This window comes from Notolepis coatsorum, assembly GCF_963971535.1.
Source record: "Notolepis coatsorum genome assembly, chromosome: 5".
Classification (NCBI taxonomy): domain Eukaryota; kingdom Metazoa; phylum Chordata; class Actinopteri; order Aulopiformes; family Paralepididae; genus Notolepis; species Notolepis coatsorum.
In genome coordinates this window covers 54269506-54291412 of record NC_140169.1, presented here as the reverse complement: position 1 = coordinate 54291412, position 21907 = coordinate 54269506, and the positions used below count along the sequence as shown (strand labels likewise).

At 43.1% G+C, this 21907-nt stretch overlaps 1 protein-coding gene across 1 annotated transcript in view; it reads right to left on the bottom strand.

Annotated features, from left to right (window-relative positions):
• LOC311227929 (apoptosis-stimulating of p53 protein 1-like) overlaps window positions 1–21907 on the bottom strand; it is a gene marked incomplete at its 5' end in the record, with an annotated part of 104055 nt that overhangs the window by 63283 nt on the left and 18865 nt on the right. The window contains 3 exon segments of the mRNA XM_084313798.1: window positions 1304–1405; window positions 19349–19410; window positions 21125–21244. Of these exon segments, the coding sequence (XP_084169924.1) occupies window positions 1304–1405; window positions 19349–19410; window positions 21125–21244 (284 nt within the window).

The window sequence follows — 21907 nt, the reverse complement described above, 5'->3', positions numbered from 1 at the left end:
GTCTCCTGGAGTATCTTACACCCCTTTTCAACAACAACGTGAGTGGAGTTTAGTAAAGTAGGCCAAGTATTTGTTATGAGGATGTGAAGGTGAACACCTCGTCACACAACCTACCGGCTGAGATCCTGACGAGCGTGTAAACACACTGCGCTCCACAGGCACAACACCATCCAAGGGATCTCCAGCATCAGGAAGTGAAATTCCAACCAGTGTTTTCAAATGTATGGCAACAGCCAGAGCATAAAATTGTCAACAGCCAGAGCATGACTTCATATCACGAGCGAGCGAGAGAGCGAGAGAGACAGAGACAAAGACAGACACAGAGCAAGAGAGAGACAGAGACAGAGCCAGACAAATCATTAAATGGCACGGCTCCCTCCTATCTGTCCGAGCTCCTGCACCGCCACACCCCCCACCGATCCCTCAGATCAGCTGACCAGATGCTATTGGTGGTACCCAGAACCAGGCTCAAGACTAGGGGAGACAGAGCTTTCTCCACCGCAGCGCCTAGACTGTGGAACAGCCTCCCCCTCAGCGTACGGGCTGCCCAGACCGTACAGGCTTTTAAATCACTCTTGAAAACCTACCTGTTCTCCTTGGCCTTCCCCCCTACTTAACCACCACTAGACCCCTGGCCCCTCTATCCTCTTTGTTTTACTGTGCCCTACCAGTTTTTATTACTTTCATTGCTTTATTATGTTTTTAATCCTATATCTTGCACCATATTGTTTTGTTTTTGTTGCTTTCATTGCTTTGCTATGTTTTTTTTTCTTTCTTTTAATCTTATACCTTGCCTCACACTAATTTGTTTTTATCAACTTGCTTGTGAAGCACTTTGGTGTCAGCTGCCACTGCCTGGAAATGTGCTATACAAATAAAACTGACTTGACTTGACTTGACTTGACAAGAGAGAGAGACAGAAAGAGAGACAGACAGAGGAAACAGAGACAGAGAGAGGGGAGACAGAGAGATGGAGAGAGAGAGAGAGGGGAGACAGAGGAGACAGAGAGACAGAGACAGAGAGAAAGACAGAGAGAGACAGAGGAAACAGAGACAGAGAGAGAGGGGAGAGAGGATACAGAGAGGGGAGACACAGGAGACGGAGAGAGAGACAGAGGAGACAGAGAGAGAGACAGAGAGAGCCAGAGAGAGAGAGAGAGACAGACAGACAGACAGACAGACAGACAGACAGACAGACAGACAGACAGACAGACAGACAGACAGACAGACAGACAGACAGACAGACAGACAGAGAGAGAGAGAGAGAGAGAGAGAGACAGACAGAGAGACAGAGCTGTGGTACCTTTGCAACCAGCATCTGTTGCTGGGCCTCTATCTGCTGCTGCTGTCTGCTGGCCATCTCCTGTAGCTCAGAGAGAGTGAGCTCCACACGGGGGCTCCCCACCTGCAGAGGGCGACAGAGAGACAAGAGATCAGAACAGCTCCACAGGGGGGGGGGGGGCTCCCCCTAACACTAACACTAACCCTAACCCTTTCCTGCATTGTTGTTACAGAATGAGGGGTCGTCTCAACACTGAGAACATGTTAAATATGTACATTGTTGTTACAGAATGAGGGGTTGTCTCAACACTGAGAACATGTTAAATATGTACATTGTTGTTACAGAATGAGGGGTCGTCTCAACACTGAGAACATGTTAAATATGTACATTGTTGTTACAGAATGAGGGGTTGTCTCAACACTGAGAACATGTTAAATATGTACATTGTTGTTACAGAATGAGGGGTCGTCTCAACACTGAGAACATGTTAAATATGTACATTGTTGTTACAGAATGAGGGGTCGTCTCAACACTGAGAACATGTTAAATATGTACATTGTTGTTACAGAATGAGGGGTCGTCTCAACACTGAGAACATGTTAAATATGTACATTGTTGTTACAGAATGAGGGGTCGTCTCAACACTGAGAACATGTTAAATATGCGCATTGTACCTTTTCTGCAGTTCAGCTGTGACAAGAACCCTCCCTCTTGAAACCAGTCATTCAGAATTGCAGCCACAATCGTTGTAGTTATTAAATAACATGCGTGTGAAAATATCTTGATAAAATGTGCACAAGATGGCGGCTGACGCGTAAATCCTCAGCTTTTTATTTTTTTTAAACCTGCAGTTGAACCTAAAATATGTTTCTGACAACAGTAGAATTGTCATGCTATTGCTGGGTCTCGAGGCACGTTTGATCTGCACCATCTAGTATGAAAGTTGGATCAGATTTACATTTGAAGGTACAGGCTCCTGCACCACCGCTAGATGTACGATAATTATCGTCTTTGTACGATAAAAGCGGCTTTCTCATTTACAGGCACAAAAACAGCCCATTGAGAACAGGACTGAAACAGAGAGGTATATAATGCATAGTGTGAGTGTTTTTGTATTTGTTTTGTTTTTCAGCAAAGACATTCTAAGAATGTTTAGGGTACCTCAAAGACCTGTAGTAACTTGTTGAAAAGGACAAACAGATTTGGATAAGAGTTTTGACAAGACCAAGTGTGTGTGTGCGTGCGTGTGTGTGTGTGTGTGCAGATTTGGATAAGAGTTTTGACAAGACCAAGTGTGTGTGTGCGTGCGTGTGTGCGTGTGTATGTGTGCGTGTGTGCGTGTGTATGCGTGTGTGTGTTAAGGCCTCTACATGCTACAGCAACTTCAAAGCAACTTCAACACAACATCAGCGCGATTTCAGCGCGGTTGTTGTTTAGGGTCTTGTAGACTGTGTTGCGAGGAATCTGCGTACATGTCTCCAAAATCTAACCTAAACAACCGTTGCGTTGATATTGCGTAGCAGTGATTGGTTGGTTAGCGAATGGGGCGGGGCTGCCATAGAATAATATAGGTCTCGCAGAGAATACCATCCGCCATTGTTGTAACTTGTAGCCAGCCAGCGTTGATGCTAAATAATTAGCGTCACATAGCTGGCCTTTTTCTGAAAACCCAAGCACATATTGTTCCATAGCATACGCCTTCAGTTGATCATGACAAATCCTCTCTTACCTTGACGATAAAAAAGCCTCCATAATTTAGTAAATAAAGCTGTAGCCAGCCAGCTAGCATTGGTGCTATACAAAATGCTATCCACATCAATGGTATCCTGAGGTAACTTTAACGTTAAATACAACGTTTGCTAGTCGAAATGACTGGACACACACAGGGACAAGTTAAACATCAATCAATTAATTTATTCCAATAGGTAGTTTGAGCTGCATGTGAGCCGGTCTTTCTCTCCTCTCCATTGGAAACTAATGAAGTTACGTTAAAAAGCAAAGAACCGGCTGACAAAGTTTAAGCTGCTAGCAACAGACACTATAATACTTCCGGTCGGGGATTTTCAAAATAAAAGAGCGACGACTAAAAGCACCGGAAATAAGTTTATTTTGTACATTATCTAACGTTAACACGAACCTAAACTAACTTTAGATTAGTTTAGGTTCGTGTAACGTTAGATATTGTAAAAAATAAACGTATTTACGGTGCTTTTAGACTCGCTCTTTTATTTTGAAACCCCCCGCCCGGAAGTAAAAATGATGCTTATTTTTCTGCTTTTATCAATGGGTTGGTTGAGAAGGCCTCTGCATGCTACAGCAAATTCAAAGCAACTTCGACACAACATCGACAAAGCAACGGTGTTGCAGACACTCTACCTTTATGCTTCTGCAAAATCAACGCGCAGCCTATGTAACATTGTACCCCGTATGTAGCTAGGTTCCCTAGATAGATGACGCTTCCCTTCTCAACCAACCCATTGATAAAAGCAGAAAAATAAGCATAATTTTTACTTCCGGGCTGGGGGTTTCAAAATAAAAGAGCGAGTCTAAAAGCACCGTAAATACGTTTATTTTTTACAATATCTAACGTTACACGAACCTAAACTAATCTAAAGTTAGTTTAGGTTCGTGTTAACTTTGGATAATGTACAAAATAAACGTATTTCCGGTGATTTTAGACGTCGCTCTTTTATTTTGAAAACCCCCGACCGGAAGTGTTATAGTGTCTGTTGCTAGCAGCTTCACTTTCTGTGCTTTTCGAGCTAACGTTACCGTAACATCATTAGTTTCCAATGGAGAGGACCTCGGCTCACATGCAGCTCAAACTACCTATTGGAATAAATTACTTGATTGATGTTTAACTTGTCCCTGTGTGTGTCCAGTCATTTCGACTAGCAAACGTTGTATTTAACGTTACCTCAGGACGGATACCATTGTATTTACTTTTGAATAGACCCAATGCTAGCTGGCTGGCTACATCTTTATTTACTAAATTATGGAGGCTTTTTAATCGTCAAGGTAAGAGAGGATTTGTCATGATCAACTGAAGGCGTATGCTATGGAACAATATGTGCTTGGGTTTTCAGAAAAAGGCGAGCTATGTGACACTGATTATTTAGCGTCAACGCTGGCTTCAACAATGGAGGATATTATTCTCTGCGGGACTAATATTATTCTATGACAGCCCCGCCCCCATTCGCTAACCAACCAATCACTGCTACGCAATATCAACGCAACGGTTGTTCAGATTAGATTCTGGGGACATGTACGCAACGTCCAAGCAACACAGTCTACAAGACCCTCTAAAACAACCGCGCTGAAATCGCGCCGATGTTGTGTTGCAGTTGCTTTGAAGTTGCTGTAGCATGTAGAGGCCTTTACACTGATCTCCACAGTCCTGTTATGCTGACAAATCTCCTCTCAACCCTTTCACTACCACACTACAGATGGTTAACCGTCTGTAGTGTGGTAGTGAAAGGGTTAACCTTCTGTAGTGTGGTTGTGAAAGGGTTAACCTTCTGTATTGTCGCAGTGAAAGGGTTAACCATTTGGTAGTGAAAGGGTTAATATAATGATCTCTGCCTTGTACAAAGGTCGTGTCTTCCTCTTAAACATATTTGTTTCATACACTGGGTGCCATAATGTGCTCATGTACTGCATGCACTACAATGAATGGAAGCGGACATGACTGGGTAGCCTTCGGGAGAGGCGTTGGACAATGCCTAGGCTACCCAGTCATGTCCGCTTCCATTTATTGTGCTAAGCTAGGCTAACATGCAGCCAGATAGCTTTCTACTCAACGCACAGAGAGGAGACTGGTATCTATCTTCTTGTCTCTCCCAAAATGTTGGAGTTTTCCTTTAAAACGTCAGCAACCGTGTCACGTTGTATATTTAATTTGTTACAGTCAGAAAGTGAAGAACATCCGATGAATAAAACACGTTTTGAAAGTCACCGTTGGAACTGTAACTGTAGTTACTCATGTACTCATATTGGTACTCGGTATCAGCAAGTACACAAATGTAAAGTACTTGTAGTTACTCAGGAAAAAGGTGGTATAGGGATATCTCTACTCCCTTTTATCAAATGTTTTCTATTAGAGCTGCTACTTAAACTACCATTAGATTAGATTCAAAGGTATTGTGTAAAGTGGAATAGTAATATACAATGTACAGGTGTTTAAACTGGGTATAAAATATATCAATTGTGATACAATTGTCATGGCACTATTTAATTCAAATTGGTCTATTTTATTTTAGTACCGCTGCAAGGAACAATTGGCAATTGGATCCATACTGTCATAATCTGTACCATTAGATTAGATTAAAATGTATTGTCATCATACAGCACAAGTACAGTACAATAGTAATATACAATGTACAGGTGATTAAACTGGGTATAAAATATATAAATGAGTACTACCGACTAAGTAATAGTGCTAATCAGATGTGTGTACCACGATGACACACTTTGAAAAGGACGCCCGTTAGTCCATCAGCCTCCAGCCGAGAGCTACAGAAAGCCCAGCAGATCATATGATGGAACCCTGGGCCTCACAGCCTGCTAGTCATGCGTGTCAAAATCACCAGCACACGGCAATCTGACATATTAATAGCAAAACAAAAATGCCACCATTTCAAAACCCCACGGCAAGAGCACAGAGAAATGGAGAAGAAAGAAGATGGAAGGACAATTAAGGAGCCGTCTTTTCTTATTACTAATCTTTAAACATCGGTTGTTCCCTTTGTTTTTTTTTTTTACCCTAGCCCCATTCACTGCTTACCAATGGTGTTGTTGATTCCAAGTAGGGCCAAATAGGTCGAAGCTTTGTTCATAATGTTGACATTCGAATTCTAAAACATTCGAATTAAAAAATTGTAATAACATATTTTATTCTTTTTATTTGTGTATATATATATATATATATATATTTTTTTTTTTGTATGTGTCTATTCATTCTGTTTAAACCAATGGGGTTTTTCTTCACAGTTGCAGATAAAGATTAGGCTCTACACTAATATTATAGTATTATACTATTATAGTATATGACTCATCATAAAAATTTTAATAAAACATTTATCATAAATAATGTAGCATATCTACATCCGCTTGGCGCTCGGCGCTCCATCAAGACGTCACCATCACTTTCGTACCAACTGTGCCCTTATTGGATTATTTATGTTGACGAAACTGATGTTATATTCATTAAAGAAAGTTGATGACTAAAAAAATTACTAATTTAATCAGATTAATCACTTTATTCAATTAGAGGATATTTATTAAAAAAATATATATATATATAATTTAGATTACGTCATAAAATATGATGACAGACATTCAAAGCTTCATTCGAATACTTCAATAGAAGCTTCGAATGTTAAAAAATGACATTCGGTACAACAGCCCTAATTGCAAGAGTCCTTTCTCAGCACAATCCATGCTGTTCCTCATACCAGCTCTGGATAGTTAGCCACAAACTAGGGATGTTCGATATTGGCTTTTTTACCGATATCCAATATACAGATATTGTCCAACTCTTAATTTCCAATACCGATATCAACCGATACCGATATATGCAGGGTTTCCCCCCCAAAGAAAACGGAATAATTTCAGGTAATTAACATTACATATCTCTTGTCGTGGAATTAACACAACATTATACATACTTTTGACAATAAACAAAATCAGAATTTGTTCTTACTTGCTTGCCTGGGTAAATAAAGGTTAAATAAATGTAAAAAAGTTTTTTTTACAGATACCAATAATTTCCGATATTACATTTTAATGCCAATATCGGCCGATAATATCGGACATCCCTACCACAAACCAATACAAAGTCAATGGGGTCGAGCTCCCGTCTGTATGAGCTGACTGAGGCTCTGTGGAGTAAATGTCAGTGGAGCTTTACTGGATAACTGGATTAAGCAGATGTCCGTGGATAGAGACCCCAGCGACGTCTGTAGTCAGTGATGGAATGAGAGTAGTGTGTGAAGTAGAGCTGGAGGGAGAGATATTGAACTCTTGGGCAGTTTCCCCAACGTGCAATAATGCAGAGAGATCTCTCTAAATGTAGTCTTTACCAGATATATGCTCCTCGTTTTTCAGCATGGAAAGAAAGAAAATCAACAAATCGACTAACAAAGTCATGGTGGATGTACGTATTAAAAAAAAAAAAAAAAAAAAGCAAAAGGTAAGCAGACGAGTAAGCATTTATTTTTGTGACACCTGAATAAACAAGTGAAATGTAAGCACTTTTTTGTCTTTGTTGACGACCTGCTACCTTTTGCTTTTTTTTTACTTATTTTTGCTTTGCTTCAGCACTCTTACTGAACACTCGTAAACAGTTGAAGCACAACCCTCGACGAGACCGAAGTGATTGATTGGCACCACAGGGTGGACAGTGCTACACACAGGGTGGACAGACCTACACACAGGGTGGACAGACCTACACACAGGGTGGACAGTGCTACACACAGGGTGGACAGTGCTACACACAGGGTGGACAGTGCTACACACAGGGTGGACAGTGCTACACACAGGGTGGACAGACCTACACACAGGGTGGACAGACCTACACACAGGGAGGACAGTGCTACACACAGGGACAGTGCTACACACAGGGTGGACAGCGCTACACACAGGGTGGACAGACCTACACACAGGGTGGACAGTGCTACACACAGGGTGGACAGACCTACACACAGGGTGGACAGTGCTACACACAGGATGGACCAGGGTTTCCGTTAGAAAAAAATTGTTGCCGGCCTCAGTGTCCGGTAGATTTCAATCTACAGGTCAAATGAGAGAAATTCCGGTCAGAGTTTATCGAGCTTAAAAACAATTGATAGGCAAAAGAATGACAACAAAACAAAAGAATGACATCATCAAGGCATGTAGATTTATAATATTTTTACTTAAAACTAGGCTACTTTTGCGTATAAAGTCATTATATTCCAAATAAAATAAGTCCCGAGACTTGTGCTGCTGCCGACTTTAAATCAAATAGGTGTCTGTGGGCAGCAGTGATGCCAGTAACGCGTTACTAAGTAACGCGTTATTGTAATCGGATAACTTTTCCCCGAAAATAGTAATCTAACGCGTTAATCTTTAAAAGCCAGTAATCTGATTGCAGTTACTTGTCCAAGTGGCTGTGCGTTACTATTTCGTTACTATCTCATCATAAATTCATAATGCAGGCGGAATGCAGTATTTTATTTCGTTTTCGACAGTCAAAAATACATTTTGAGCTGTTTTTCTTATTGGGAGTGACGTTGTGTGGCAGTGAAAGGGTTAAATACAAGAATGTGTCCCGCGGCGTGACTGGAGCCCTGTCTGTGAGTGACTCTGCTTTGGTGCAATCACATTCCCCATCCACAGTCTGCGAATCAGAGGCAGAGTAGGGCGGGTCTTCACAGCACGTCATGTGACATATGCACCAATCGTGTGACAGCAGGGCTCCGTCGTCCGGAGAATTCCACCCCAAAACGCTTGGCAAAATTAAAAGTGAAACTTTTGCGGTTTCTGTTCAGACTTCCATCCCAAAACGCTCGTCTAAACGTAGGCTCAGTCACTACTTCACAACATTCATATGCGGAGGAAACAAAATACTGTCTACCGCTAAAAACAGCACATCCAATTGCATTGAAAGCATCTGGAATCACAACACTAGCCGACGCTTCGACTAGGTACAGGAGGGTTGATGGTGGCAGAGCAAAAGCTCTTATTTGCCAGATTTACAGTTAATTTACATGTTAAAGAGAGACCGATTGTATGTTTATAGAGAGACATTTATAAAAACAATTTAATAGTTACAGTTGATATAATTGAATAGTTCAGCCTGCATTTGTTAGATGTGATACACTGGTTTTGTAAAACCACTGGCTGGCTGCTCTAATGCTGTGAGCATCATAGACTGTTGCTTTACCATACTTGATGGTACAGAAGCTGAAGCACTAGTTTAACAATTTACGTTATGTGCAGAGAAACAAGTTAAAAACAATTTATGCACTTTCAATAAAGCGTTTAAAAAAAAACTGTTGGGGGAACGACGACGACTTCGTAACCTAGTTACTTTCAAAGTAACTAAGTTACTCTGATAATCAAGTAATCAGTAAAGTAACTTAGATTACTTTTTAAAGGAGTAATCAGTAATCAGATTACTTTTACAAGTAATCTGTGGCATCACTGGTGGGCAGTGACATTAATAAACAACAGTCTGTTATAATCACATTTTTATGAGCTAACGAATTCCGTTATATTGGACATTTGTATTAATTATATCAAGCGAAGAACTGAGAAATTTGGCAGAGAGAGACGGCAACATTATCGTGGGTTTGCGTGACGACTCTCCACCTCGCAACGACTTATTTGCAAAGAGTATGGCGCTGCAGAGCAGCTGATTCAGCTGTTATTGGCTCTTTTCTGGGGACCGCACAGCAGCGCCCCCCACCCAACATTGAATTGAAAATGGCTGAATTGGAGTACTGCTGGAATACTGCATTGTGCTGCTGCTGCTCCGGCTCTGCAGCTTCACAAAAGTTCGCACACCCAGCACTAAGCTCTCGCTGACAACGTCGTTGTCATTATTAGAAGCAACGAGGAAACAAATGTAATGATCGTTTCGTTCATCGCATAGGCTATTTAATTTTAGCCTATTTTAATACAATTCAAATAATTAAATTGTGCTTAGACTCAGGGAATTATTTTCACCGGACATTAAGACCGGAGAGATTAAATATGTCGGACTTCAACAGATTTTGCCGGTCAAATACCGGTAATTACCGGCTAACGGAAACGCTGGGGTGGACAGCGCTACACACAGGGTGGACAGACCTACACACAGGGTGGACAGTGCTACACACAGGGTGGACAGCGCTACACACAGGGTGGACAGACCTACACACAGGGTGGACAGTGCTACACACAGGGTGGACAGTGCTACACACAGGGTGGACAGACCTACACACATAGTGGACAGTGCTACACACAGGGTGGACAGTGCTACACACAGGGTGGACAGACCTACACACAGGGTGGACAGACCTACACACAGGGTGGACAGTGCTACACACAGGGTGGACAGACCTACACACAGGGTGGACAGTGCTACACACAGGGTGGACAGTGCTACACACAGGGTGGACAGTGCTACACACAGGGTGGACAGTGCTACACACAGGGTGGACAGACCTACACACAGGGTGGACAGTGCTACACACAGGGTGGACAGTGCTACACACAGGGAGGACAGTGCTACACACAGGGTGGACAGTGCTACACACAGGGTGGACAGACCTACACACAGGGTGGACAGTGCTACACACAGGGTGGACAGTGCTACACACAGGGTGGACAGTGCTACACACAGGGTGGAGAGTCCTACACACTAGGGCTGTCTTAAATACTTCGAAGCTTCGTTCGATGGGCATGGGATTCGACTATGAAAAGAAAATTCGATTATAAAAAATTTAAATAATTTTTTTATTTATTTTTTGCAAAATCAACTCTGCCTCTCTTTGTTAACTACAACAAGCAACGCTGTTTGTTATTTAAGATGAGGTCGGACTCTGCACTGACATATTTGTGTTCATTGCTTTTATAAAGCCTCAAATGACGGCTTACAATATTTCATGAAAGCAAAGTGTTTTGTTTGTCTAAGATTTAAAAAGGTTTAAACTTCATAGCACTGACAAAGTTGAACAAAGTGCTGTACAAGTCCCACAACATTAAAAAAATATATATATATATTATAAATTATTATTATTATTTTTTAAGCTTCGAATTAAAATTGAATCTCGGTCCGAAGCTTCGAATTCCAAAAAAAAAACGAAGGTCAGCCCTACTACACACGACTCTAAACCACAACAACGCTGTGTCAGAGTGTGACGGCCCGAGGGAGACAGTGATGTTCTTTTCACCGTAACCATTTTAGTGCTTTTGATAAAAGACGGTATAATGATGACGGTGTGTTCAAGCGATAGGAACACGCGTTTTCCTTTAACACCTCGAGTCACACCGAGTTAGCTTCAACCAAGAAGGCTGCAACATCATTAGATTATATTCGATTGAAATGTATTGTAAGTGCAATAGTAATATACAATGTACAGGTGGTTAAACTGGGTATAAGATATATAAATTTGTACTACTGAGTAATAGTGCTAATCAGATGCATGTACAGAGTTGTAGTATTAATATGTACACTGATACAGCTATAAAGACAGTAGACCTGTTGTACAGAACTTGTAAGTCGCTTTGGATAAAAAGCATCCCTCTCTCTCTCTCTCTCTCTCTCTCTCTCTCTCTCTCTCTCTCTCATTAATTATATGTCACCAGTGGCTGCAGGATCTGCTCTACCAAGAATGGAGTGATGAAGAGTGGCGGTAAAAGAGGAGAAGAAGGAATAGATGAGAGGAGGACCCTACTTCAGAGGAGAGAGGGAGAAGAGAGAAGAGAGATAGACAGAAGGGGGGGGGGTGTCTAGAGGAAACCACTGGCACGCAACGCCATAGTGAAGCACACAGGGACCACTCAGCCCCCCCCCCCAGGCGGAGAGAGAAGCCATGACTGACTGCACACCAGCGAGGGGGGGGGGGGGGGGGGGGCTGAGTGGGCCGGAGAGAGGGGATCTAGTAGTAATAGGGTTGCGATGTTCTGACAACTTGATTCAGAATACTGAGACAAAGAGGTCAGCGCATCCTAAAATCTGACATGTAATGATCACCACTCAGACCAATTCATTTTGGGTCAAGGCTCATTCAGTAAATAACTGAGTACCTCAGACGAAGAACCATATAAGTCCATTTGATGTTTTCAGAGGAACAATGTTTTCACTTTATTATCTAAAGATGTTAAGTTAGTGTTGTGTTCATTCATAGTTAAATACAGTAGAGGCTGAGTACTTTATTATCTAAAGATGGTAAGTTAGAGTTGTGTTCATTCATAGTTGAAGACAGTAGAGGTTGAGTACTTTATTATCTAAAGATGTCAAGTTAGTGTGTTGTGTTCATTCATAGTTAAAGGCAGTAGCGGTTGAGTACTTTATTATCTAAAGATGTTAAGTTAGTGTTGTGTTCATTCATAGTTAAAGACAGTAGAGGCTGGGTACTTTATTATCTAAAGATGTCAAGTTAGTGTGTTGTGTTCATTCATAGTTAAAGACAGTAGAGGTTGAGTACTTTATTATCTAAAGATGTTAAGTTAGTGTGTTGTGTTCATTCATAGTTAAAGACGGTAGAGGCTGAGTACTTTATTATCTAAAGATGTTAAGTTAGTGTTGTGTTCATTCATAGTTAAATACAGTAGAGGTTGAGTACTTTATTATCTAAAGATGTTAAGTTAGTGTGTTGTGTTCATTCATAGTTAAAGACGGTAGAGGCTGAGTACTTTATTATCTAAAGATGTTAAGTTAGTGTGTTGTGTTCATTCATAGTTAAAGACGGTAGAGGCTGAGTACTTTATTATCTAAAGATGTTAAGTTAGTGTTGTGTTCATTCATAGTTAAAGACAGTAGAGGCTGAGCACTTTAACTTACCATCTTTAGATAATAAAGTACTCAACCGCTACTGTCTTTAACTATGAATGAACACAACACTAACTCACCATCTTTAGATAATAATAAAAAAGTGTTGTGTTCATTCATAGTTAAAGACAGTAGAAGTTTGAGTACTTTATTATCTAAAGATGGTAAGTGAGAGTGAGAGTGAGAGTGAGAGAGAGAGAGCCCTCTAATCGGGATGTCAAATCTGGGACAGCTCCATAGACCATGAATGGGGATCTGACTTAATGAGGCCATACAGTGTTTGTGTGAGCTATTACACCCAAATGAGATGTACTGTACATCAGTGCAGTTAGAGTACCGTGTGTACCTTTATGGCCTATATTTATATCAGTGCAGTTAGAGTACCTTTATGGCCTATATTTATATCAGTGCAGTTAGAGTACCTTTATGGCCTATATTTATATCAGTGCAGTTAGAGTACCTTTATGGCCTATATTTATATCAGTGCAGTTAGAGTACCTTTATGGCCTATATTTATATCAGTGCAGTTAGAGTACCTTTATGGCCTATATTTATATCAGTGCAGTTAGAGTACCTTTATGGCCTATATTTATATCAGTGCAGTTAGAGTACCTTTATGACCTATATTTATATCAGTGCAGTTAGAGTACCTTTATGGCCTATATTTATATCAGTGCAGTTAGAGTAACTGTATGGCCTATATTTATATCAGTGCAGTTAGAGTACCTTTATGGCCTATATTTATATCAGTGCAGTTAGAGTACCTTTATGGCTTATATTTATATCAGTGCAGTTAGAGTACCTTTATGGCCTATATTTATATCAGTGCAGTTAAGAGTTAAATAAATTAAATAAAAATTGTATAAGGAAGTTGCATTGTTCATTTCAATATCTGTAATAGTACAGTAGTCCACACACACAGATGCATGCATTCAGTTAAGTTGGAATATGACTGTAATACAAACAGTTCAGTTTGTCAGGTACATGCAACACAGATTACAGTGTTGACATCAGTCTGCTTGAGAAAATCCCATTTGCTGCAATAAAAATTATTGAAGTGAGATGAACAGACTGAAAACGTAATTTTATTAGATAAAACATGTTGACAAAGTTTTACTTATCAGTTGAAAAGGGTAATAAATCACAATATATCGCAATATTAATATCGCAATACTCAGCATATTGCAATATATTTTGAATCGCAATACTAACGTATCGTGACTTAAGCATCGTGATACTATCGTATCGTGAGGCCTCTGGTGATTCCCACCCCTAATATTTATAGTAACGTAATATATAATAATATTATTAACGTAATAATATAACCGTTAGGGCACACAGACCCTCATCTGCACCTTCGTTTACACCGTTTATTCCCCCTCATATTTAAATTTTGAGAGTTAATTATATTGTTTATTTGTCTCATACTTTTATATTCAGATCTAAATTTGATTGCCTATATTTATGTCTTTCTACCATGATCCTGCCCATACCTGTACCTCCCCTCCCCCCTCCCCTGTGACTTTCCCCCGAGGGGATCAATAAAGGAACAGCTCGTCTTATTCCAGCATCGCTACCAGGTCTGAACCAGACCATTAAGACCTCATTTGTGGGGAAGAGAATACGGACCATGAAACAAAACAAAGGCAGAGTCCTAGATTGTGAGGTTGCTGGCTGCACTTAGGACACAATACACACACAATACACACACAACACAACACACACACACACGTCATTGCTGTGTACTGGTAGAAAACACCTCATTGCTGTGCACTGGTAGAAAACACTGTGTACTGGTAGAAAACACTGCACTGGTAGAAAACACTGTGCACTGGTAGAAAACACTGTGTACTGGTAGAAAACACTGTGCACTGGTAGAAAACACTGTGTACTGGTTGAGTGCTCAAACCGTTCTATAAAAAGGGATGGAAAGCTTAATATTACTGCTCCATTCAAGACTTGTAATGAGATAATTGCATTTGTGAATATATTTCAGAGAAAAACATGTTTTGATGTCCCTGCTGCAGGGGTTCTCTTCAGATGTTCAGTGTCCAGCCGTTCAGTGTTTATACTAATGACCTGAGTCTGTTCAGTGTTTATACTAATGACCGGAGTCTGTTCAGTGTTTATACTAATGACCTGAGTCTGTTCAGTGTTTATACTAATGACCTGAGTCTGTTCAGTGTTTATACTAATGACCCGAGTCTGTTCAGGGTTTATACTAATGACCCGAGTCTGTTCAGTGTTTATACTAATGACCTGAGTCTGTTCAGTGTTTATACTAATGACCTGAGTCTGTTCAGTGTTTATACTAATGACCCGAGTCTGTTCAGTGTTTATACTAATGACCCGAGTCTGTTCAGTGTTTATACTAATGACCTGAGTCTGTTCAGTGTTTATACTAATGACCTGACCCTGTTCAGTGTTTATACTAATGACCTGAGTCTGTTCAGTGTTTATACTAATGACCCGAGTCTGTTCAGTGTTTATACTAATGACCTGACCCTGTTCAGTGTTTATACTAATGACCTGAGTCTGTTCAGTGTTTATACTAATGACCTGACCCTGTTCAGTGTTTATACTAATGACCTGAGTCTGTTCAGTGTTTATAATAATGACCTGAGTCTGTTCAGTGTTTATACTAATGACCTGAGTCTGTTCAGTGTTTATACTAATGACCTGAGTCTGTTCAGTGTTTATACTAATGACCTGAGTCTGTTCAGTGTTTATACTAATGACCTGAGTCTGTTCAGTGTTTATACTAATGACCTGAGTCTGTTCAGTGTTTATACTAATGACCTGAGTCTGTTCAGTGTTTATACTAATGACCTGAGTCTGTTCAGTGTTTATACTAATGACCCGAGTCTGTTCAGTGTTTATACTAATGACCCGAATCTGTTCAGTGTTTATACTAATGACCTGAGTCTGTTCAGTGAACTGTTCTGTTCAGTGACGCGGCCATTTTGGTCTTGGGGGATTTCAACAGCGCGCGTCTTAAAAAGGTGCTGCCGAATTTCTATCAGCATGTGACCTGTCCCACCAGAGGCGAGAACATATTAGACCATGTATACTCGCAATTTAAGAATGGGTACAAGTCACAGGCTCTTAGTCCATTCGGTAAAAGCGATCACGCCGCAATTTTTCTTTTGCCTAAGTACAAACAGTGTCTCAAGCGAACGCCGGTGGTCTCGCGAGAGGTTAAGCGTTGGACCGTGACGTCAGTAGAGTCACTCCAAGCAGTGCTGGGAAGCACAGAATGGAGTGTACTCCGTGATAACACAGCCAATATTAACGAATACACCGAAACGGTGATTGACTATGTCTGTACTCAGGTAGAAGTAATAATCCCCACCACCAAAATTAATATCTACCCAAACCAAAAGCCCTGGGTAGACAAATCCGTCCGTGAGGCTCTGAAAGTGCGCACATCAGCATACAACACCGGGCTGGTGACAGGCAACATGGAAGAACACAAGATGGCAAGATACAACGTCAGGAGAGCAGTAATAGAGGCAAAACGGCGTTACAGGGATAAAGTTGAACTTCAGTTTGAACAGGCTGACTCTAGAGGCATGTGGCAGGGCCTCAGAACAATGACAGACTACAAAGGAACCCCCCTCAAACTGAACAGTGACATCTCCTTAGCAAATGATCTCAACTCCTTCTATGCGAGGTTTGAGGCTGTGAATAACAACACCAGCCTACAAACCACGGCAATGGGGGGGGGGGGGTCTGCTGATGGAGACTCAGTGTTCAGGGTAACAGAGCATGAGGTGAGACGGATCTTTAAAAAAGTGGATATCAGGAAGGCAGCAGGACCGGACGGCATCCCCGGCCGCGTCCTAAAAGTCTGTGCCGACCAACTGGCCCCGGTATTCACTGACATCTTCAACCTGTCCTTGGAACAGGCCGTCATCCCCACCTGTCTGAAGAAGTCCACCATCATCCCTGTACCCAAAAAATCTACGCCCGCTTGCCTCAACGACTACCGCCCTGTAGCCCTCACCTCCATAGCCATGAAGTGCTTTGAGAAGCTAGTGAAGGGCTACATCTGTTCCTCCCTCCCCATCAACCTGGACCCTCTGCAATTTGCATATCGCCCCAACAGGTCCACGGAGGACGCCATAGCCCATGTGCTGCACACAGCAGCATCACATCTGGACAAGAGGAAGGGGAACTATGTGAGAATGCTGTTCATCGACTACAGCTCAGCATTCAATACCATAGTCCCCTCCAAACTCATAGCCAAGCTCAGGGACCTGGGCTTGAACTATGACCTGTGCCAGTGGGTCCTGGACTTCCTGACGGGCAGACCCCAGGTGGTAAGAGCCGGCAACTGCACCTCCTCATCCATCACGCTCAACATAGGGGCCCCCCAGGGCTGTGTTCTGAGCCCCCTCCTCTACTCCCTGTACACACATGACTGCGTAGCACAGCGGAACAACAACACCATCATCAAATTTGCTGATGACACAGTAGTGGTGGGCCTGATCTCTGCCAACGACGAAAGGGCCTACCTGGAAGAGGTAGAGAACCTGTCACAGTGGTGTCAGGAGAACTGCCTCTCCCTGAACGTCAGCAAAACAAAAGAGATGATTGTGGACTTCAGGAGGTCGGGGGTCAAGGACTACAGCCCCCTCAGCATCGACGGGGCACCAGTTGAGAGAGTGAACAGTTTCAAGTACCTCGGAGCCCACATATCCGAGGACTTGACATGGACCACACACATTGACAGTGTTGTGAAGAAGGCACGACAACGCCTCTACTTCCTCAGGCGCCTAAGGAAGTTCCAAGTCAGTCAGAAGATCCTTAGGAACTTCTACTCATGTACAATAGAGAGCATCCTGACCGGCAACATCACCTCCTGGTTTGGGAATAGCACTGCACAAGACCGTAGCAGACTACAAAGAGTGACACGTTCAGCCGAACGCACAATTAGAGGGGGGCTTCCCACCCTCCAGAACATTTACAACAAGCGGTGCAAGGGGAAGGCTAAGAGAATTATTAAGGACTCGAGCCACCCGAACAACTGCCTCTTTGAACTGCTGCCGTCAGGCAAGCGATACCGGAGTCTTATGGCGAGCACAGAAAGACTCAGAAGGAGCTTCTATCCCCAGGCCATCAGGCTGCTAAACGAACAATAATCGCTAAACGAACAATAATCACTATGCAACAACCATCAAATGCACACAGCACACACACCCACACGCACACACACACTCACTCAAACAAACAACACACTGCAGCACCCACTCTCCACACTTTAGATCACACAAACACACTTACACTTTATATTTATTGATAAAGGATTTGCACTACAACTCGTACACCTACTGTGAATTGTACCTAAACTGCACCTCGTCCATTTATGCCTTGCACTATATAGTATTGTATATTAGTACACTGCACAGTATTGTATATTGTATGGTAACTACGTCTACGAACATTGTACATATGTCTAAACTGAACACTGTGACCTCTTTTTTTTCTTCTAATTTTTACTATGTTTTTATTTCATACTTATCTTGTCATGCACAGTCTCTGGAGCGCAACAGTAAGAAGCATTTTGTACAAAAGTATTCTGTACTTCTGTATGACAACTATTAAAGAAACTTGAAACTTGAAACTTGTTTATACTAATGACCTGACCCTGTTCAGTGTTTATACTAATGACCTGAGTCTGTTCAGTGTTTATACTAATGACCCGAGTCTGTTCAGTGTTTATACTAATGACCTGACCCTGTTCAGTGTTTATACTAATGACCTGAGTCTGTTCAGTGTTTATACTAATGACCTGACCCTGTTCAGTGTTTATACTAATGACCTGAGTCTGTTCAGTGTTTATAATAATGACCTGAGTCTGTTCAGTGTTTATACTAATGACCTGAGTCTGTTCAGTGTTTATACTAATGACCTGAGTCTGTTCAGTGTTTATACTAATGACCTGAGTCTGTTCAGTGTTTATACTAATGACCTGAGTCTGTTCAGTGTTTATACTAATGACCTGAGTCTGTTCAGTGTTCATACTAATGACCTGAGTCTGTTCAGTGTTCATACTAATGACCTGAGTCTGTTCAGTGTTTATACTAATGACCTGAGTCTGTTCAGTGTTTATACTAATGACCTGAGTCTGTTCAGTGTTTATAATAATAATAATAATAATAATAATAATAATAATAATAATAATAATAATAATAATAATAATAATAATAATAATAATAATAATAATAATAATAATAATTCATTTAATTTATATAGCGCTTCTCAATAACCCGAAGTCGCTGACAATAGTCGGGAGCAGGAGTACAAACAAAGAAACAAAAGCAAAGAAACAAAAACAAAGAAACAACAAAGAAACAAAAACAAAAGGAACATGAGACCATGGGGGGAACAGGGGAGACAGCCTGATAGCACAAAAAAGACTGGAGACAGACATCAATCAGGTTGGAGGGGGGGGGTTATACTAATGAACAGGGTCTTACATACTAATGAACAGGGTCTGAGAGCAGGGGAGAGAGGGTCTTACATACTAATGAACAGAGTCTTACCCCGTTCTCGTTGTGCTTCTCTCCACTTCTGCGATTGCTCTGCTCTTGAGACAGCTGACTCCCTGCAAAAGGTAACACACACACACACAGAGAAACACACACACACAGAGACACACACAGTTAGCAACAGCTACCATTGTCACAGAACAGGTGCGCTGAATTAGAATTTTGCTGAAGTAACTTTGGGTTAAATTATATATAAGTCCACAGAACAATGACATATATATATCAGGGCTTCACCCAGGAGGGGGGGGGGGGGGTGTCGCAACTAGGAGGTGGTCCGGATGGGTCACAACTAAGAGGTGATCCGGATGGGGGGGGGGGGGTCACAACTAAGAGGTGATCCGGATGGGGGGGGGTCGCAACTAAGAGGTGATCCGGAGGGGGGAGGGGGGTCGCAACTAGGAGGTGGTCGGGATGGGGGGGGGCTGGCATGTCCACCGCGTGTACAGGGACTGCAAACTAGGGCTGTACTGAATGTAATTTTTTTTTAACATTCAAAGCTTCTATTGAAGTATTCGAACGAAGCTTCGAATGTCTGTCGTCATATTTTATGACGTAATCTAAAAAAAATTATAATAAAGTGATTAATCTGATTAAACAAGTCTTTTTTATTAAATCAACTTTCTTTAATGAATATAACTCAGAGGGCGGCTGGGTGGCGCAGCGGAGATTGCGCTCGTCACCAATGCAAGAGACTCCGGTCTCGAATCCGGGTGTCGCCGTTGCCTCCGGCTTGGGCCGGCCGTCATACTGGCTCAATTGGCAGAGTCAGCGGGTGGAAGTCGATGGGTGGTAATCTGGACGTTGTGGACAGCGACTCCTACAGGTCGGTTGGGGGACGCCTGCACAGCAGAGACAGGAAAATGGCGGGGGCAGTGTGAGCCTCCCACACGTTACACCTCGCCAATGAGGCAGGTGAAAAGATGTGGGGGGCATATGCGAGCAACGTTCAAGACAGGGGAGGGGAGAATTGGAAACACGAAATTGGGATGAGAGAAAAATAGAAAATAAAGAGAAAAAAGTGGATTAAAAAAATAATATAACTAGTCAGTTTCGTCAACATAAATAATCCAATAAGGGCACGGTTGGTACGAAAGTGATGGTGACGTCTTGATGGAGCGCCGAGCGGATGCAGATAATTTTTTTTAATTTATTTTATTAAAAATACAAAATTTGAATGTTGATTTAGAATTCGAATGTCAACATTATGATCGAAGCATTCGGTACATCCCTCAAACTGACCCGAGGTCAGCCGGAGGGGCCGTGTCCTCCGCGTGTACAGAGACGGCAAACTGACCTGAGGTCAGCCGGAGGGGCCGTGTCCTCCGCGTGTACAGAGACGGCAAACTGACCCGAGGTCAGCCGGAGGGGCCGTGTCCTCCGCGTGTACAGAGACGGCAAACTGACCCGAGGTCAGCCGGAGGGGCCGTGTCCTCCGCATGTACAGAGACGGCAAACTGACCTGAGGTCAGCCGGAGGGGCCGTGTCCTCCGCGTGTACAGAGACGGCAAACTGACCCGAGGTCAGCCGGAGGGGCCGTGTCCTCCGCGTGTACAGAGACGGCAAACTGACCCGAGGTCAGCCGGAGGGGGCGTGTCCGCCGCGTGTACAGAGACGGCAAACTGACCCGAGGTCAGCCGGAGGGGGCGTGTCCACCGCGTGTACAGAGACCGCAAACTGACCCGAGGTCAGCCGGAGGGGGCGTGTCCGCCGGAGGGGGAGTGTCCGCCGGAGGGGGCGTGTCCTCCGCGTGTACAGAGACGGCAGACTGACCTTGGTCGCTGCTCTCGGCGGGCGAGTCTTCGTGCCGGAGGAAGAACTTCACTTCCTGTTTCCGAGGGCCCCACTTCTGCAGGTGCTCGTACATCATGTGCTGGAAGGGGATGGCTCGCTCTGAGGGGAGAGAAGGAGAGAGAAGGAGAGAGCAGGAGAGAGAAGGAAAGAGCAGGAGAGAGCAGGGGAGAGAAGGAGAGAGCAGGGGAGAGCAGGGGAGAGAAGGAAAGAGCAGGAGAGAGAAGGAGAGAGCAGGAGAGAGAAGGAAAGAGCAGGAGAGAGCAGGGGAGAGCAGGGGAGAGCAGGGGAGAGAAGGAGAGAGCAGGGGAGAGAAGGGGAGAGCAGGAGAGAGCAGGGGAGAGCAGGAGAGAGCAGGAGAGAGAAGGAGAGCAGGGGAGAGAAGGGGAGAGCAGGAGAGAGAAGGGGAGAGCAGGAGAGAGCAGGAGAGAGAAGGAGAGCAGGGGAGAGAAGGGGAGAGCAGGAGAGAGAAGGGGAGAGCAGGAGAGAGCAGGGGAGAGCAGGAGAGAGAAGGAGAGAGCAGGAGAGAGAAGGAAAGAGCAGGAGAGAGCAGGGGAGAGCAGGGGAGAGAAGGAGAGAGCAGGGGAGAGAAGGGGAGAGCAGGAGAGAGAAGGGGAGAGCAGGAGAGAGCAGGGGAGAGCAGGAGAGAGAAGGAGAGAGCAGGAGAGAGAAGGAAAGAGCAGGAGAGAGCAGGGGAGAGCAGGGGAGAGCAGGGGAGAGAAGGAGAGAGCAGGGGAGAGAAGGGGAGAGCAGGAGAGAGAAGGG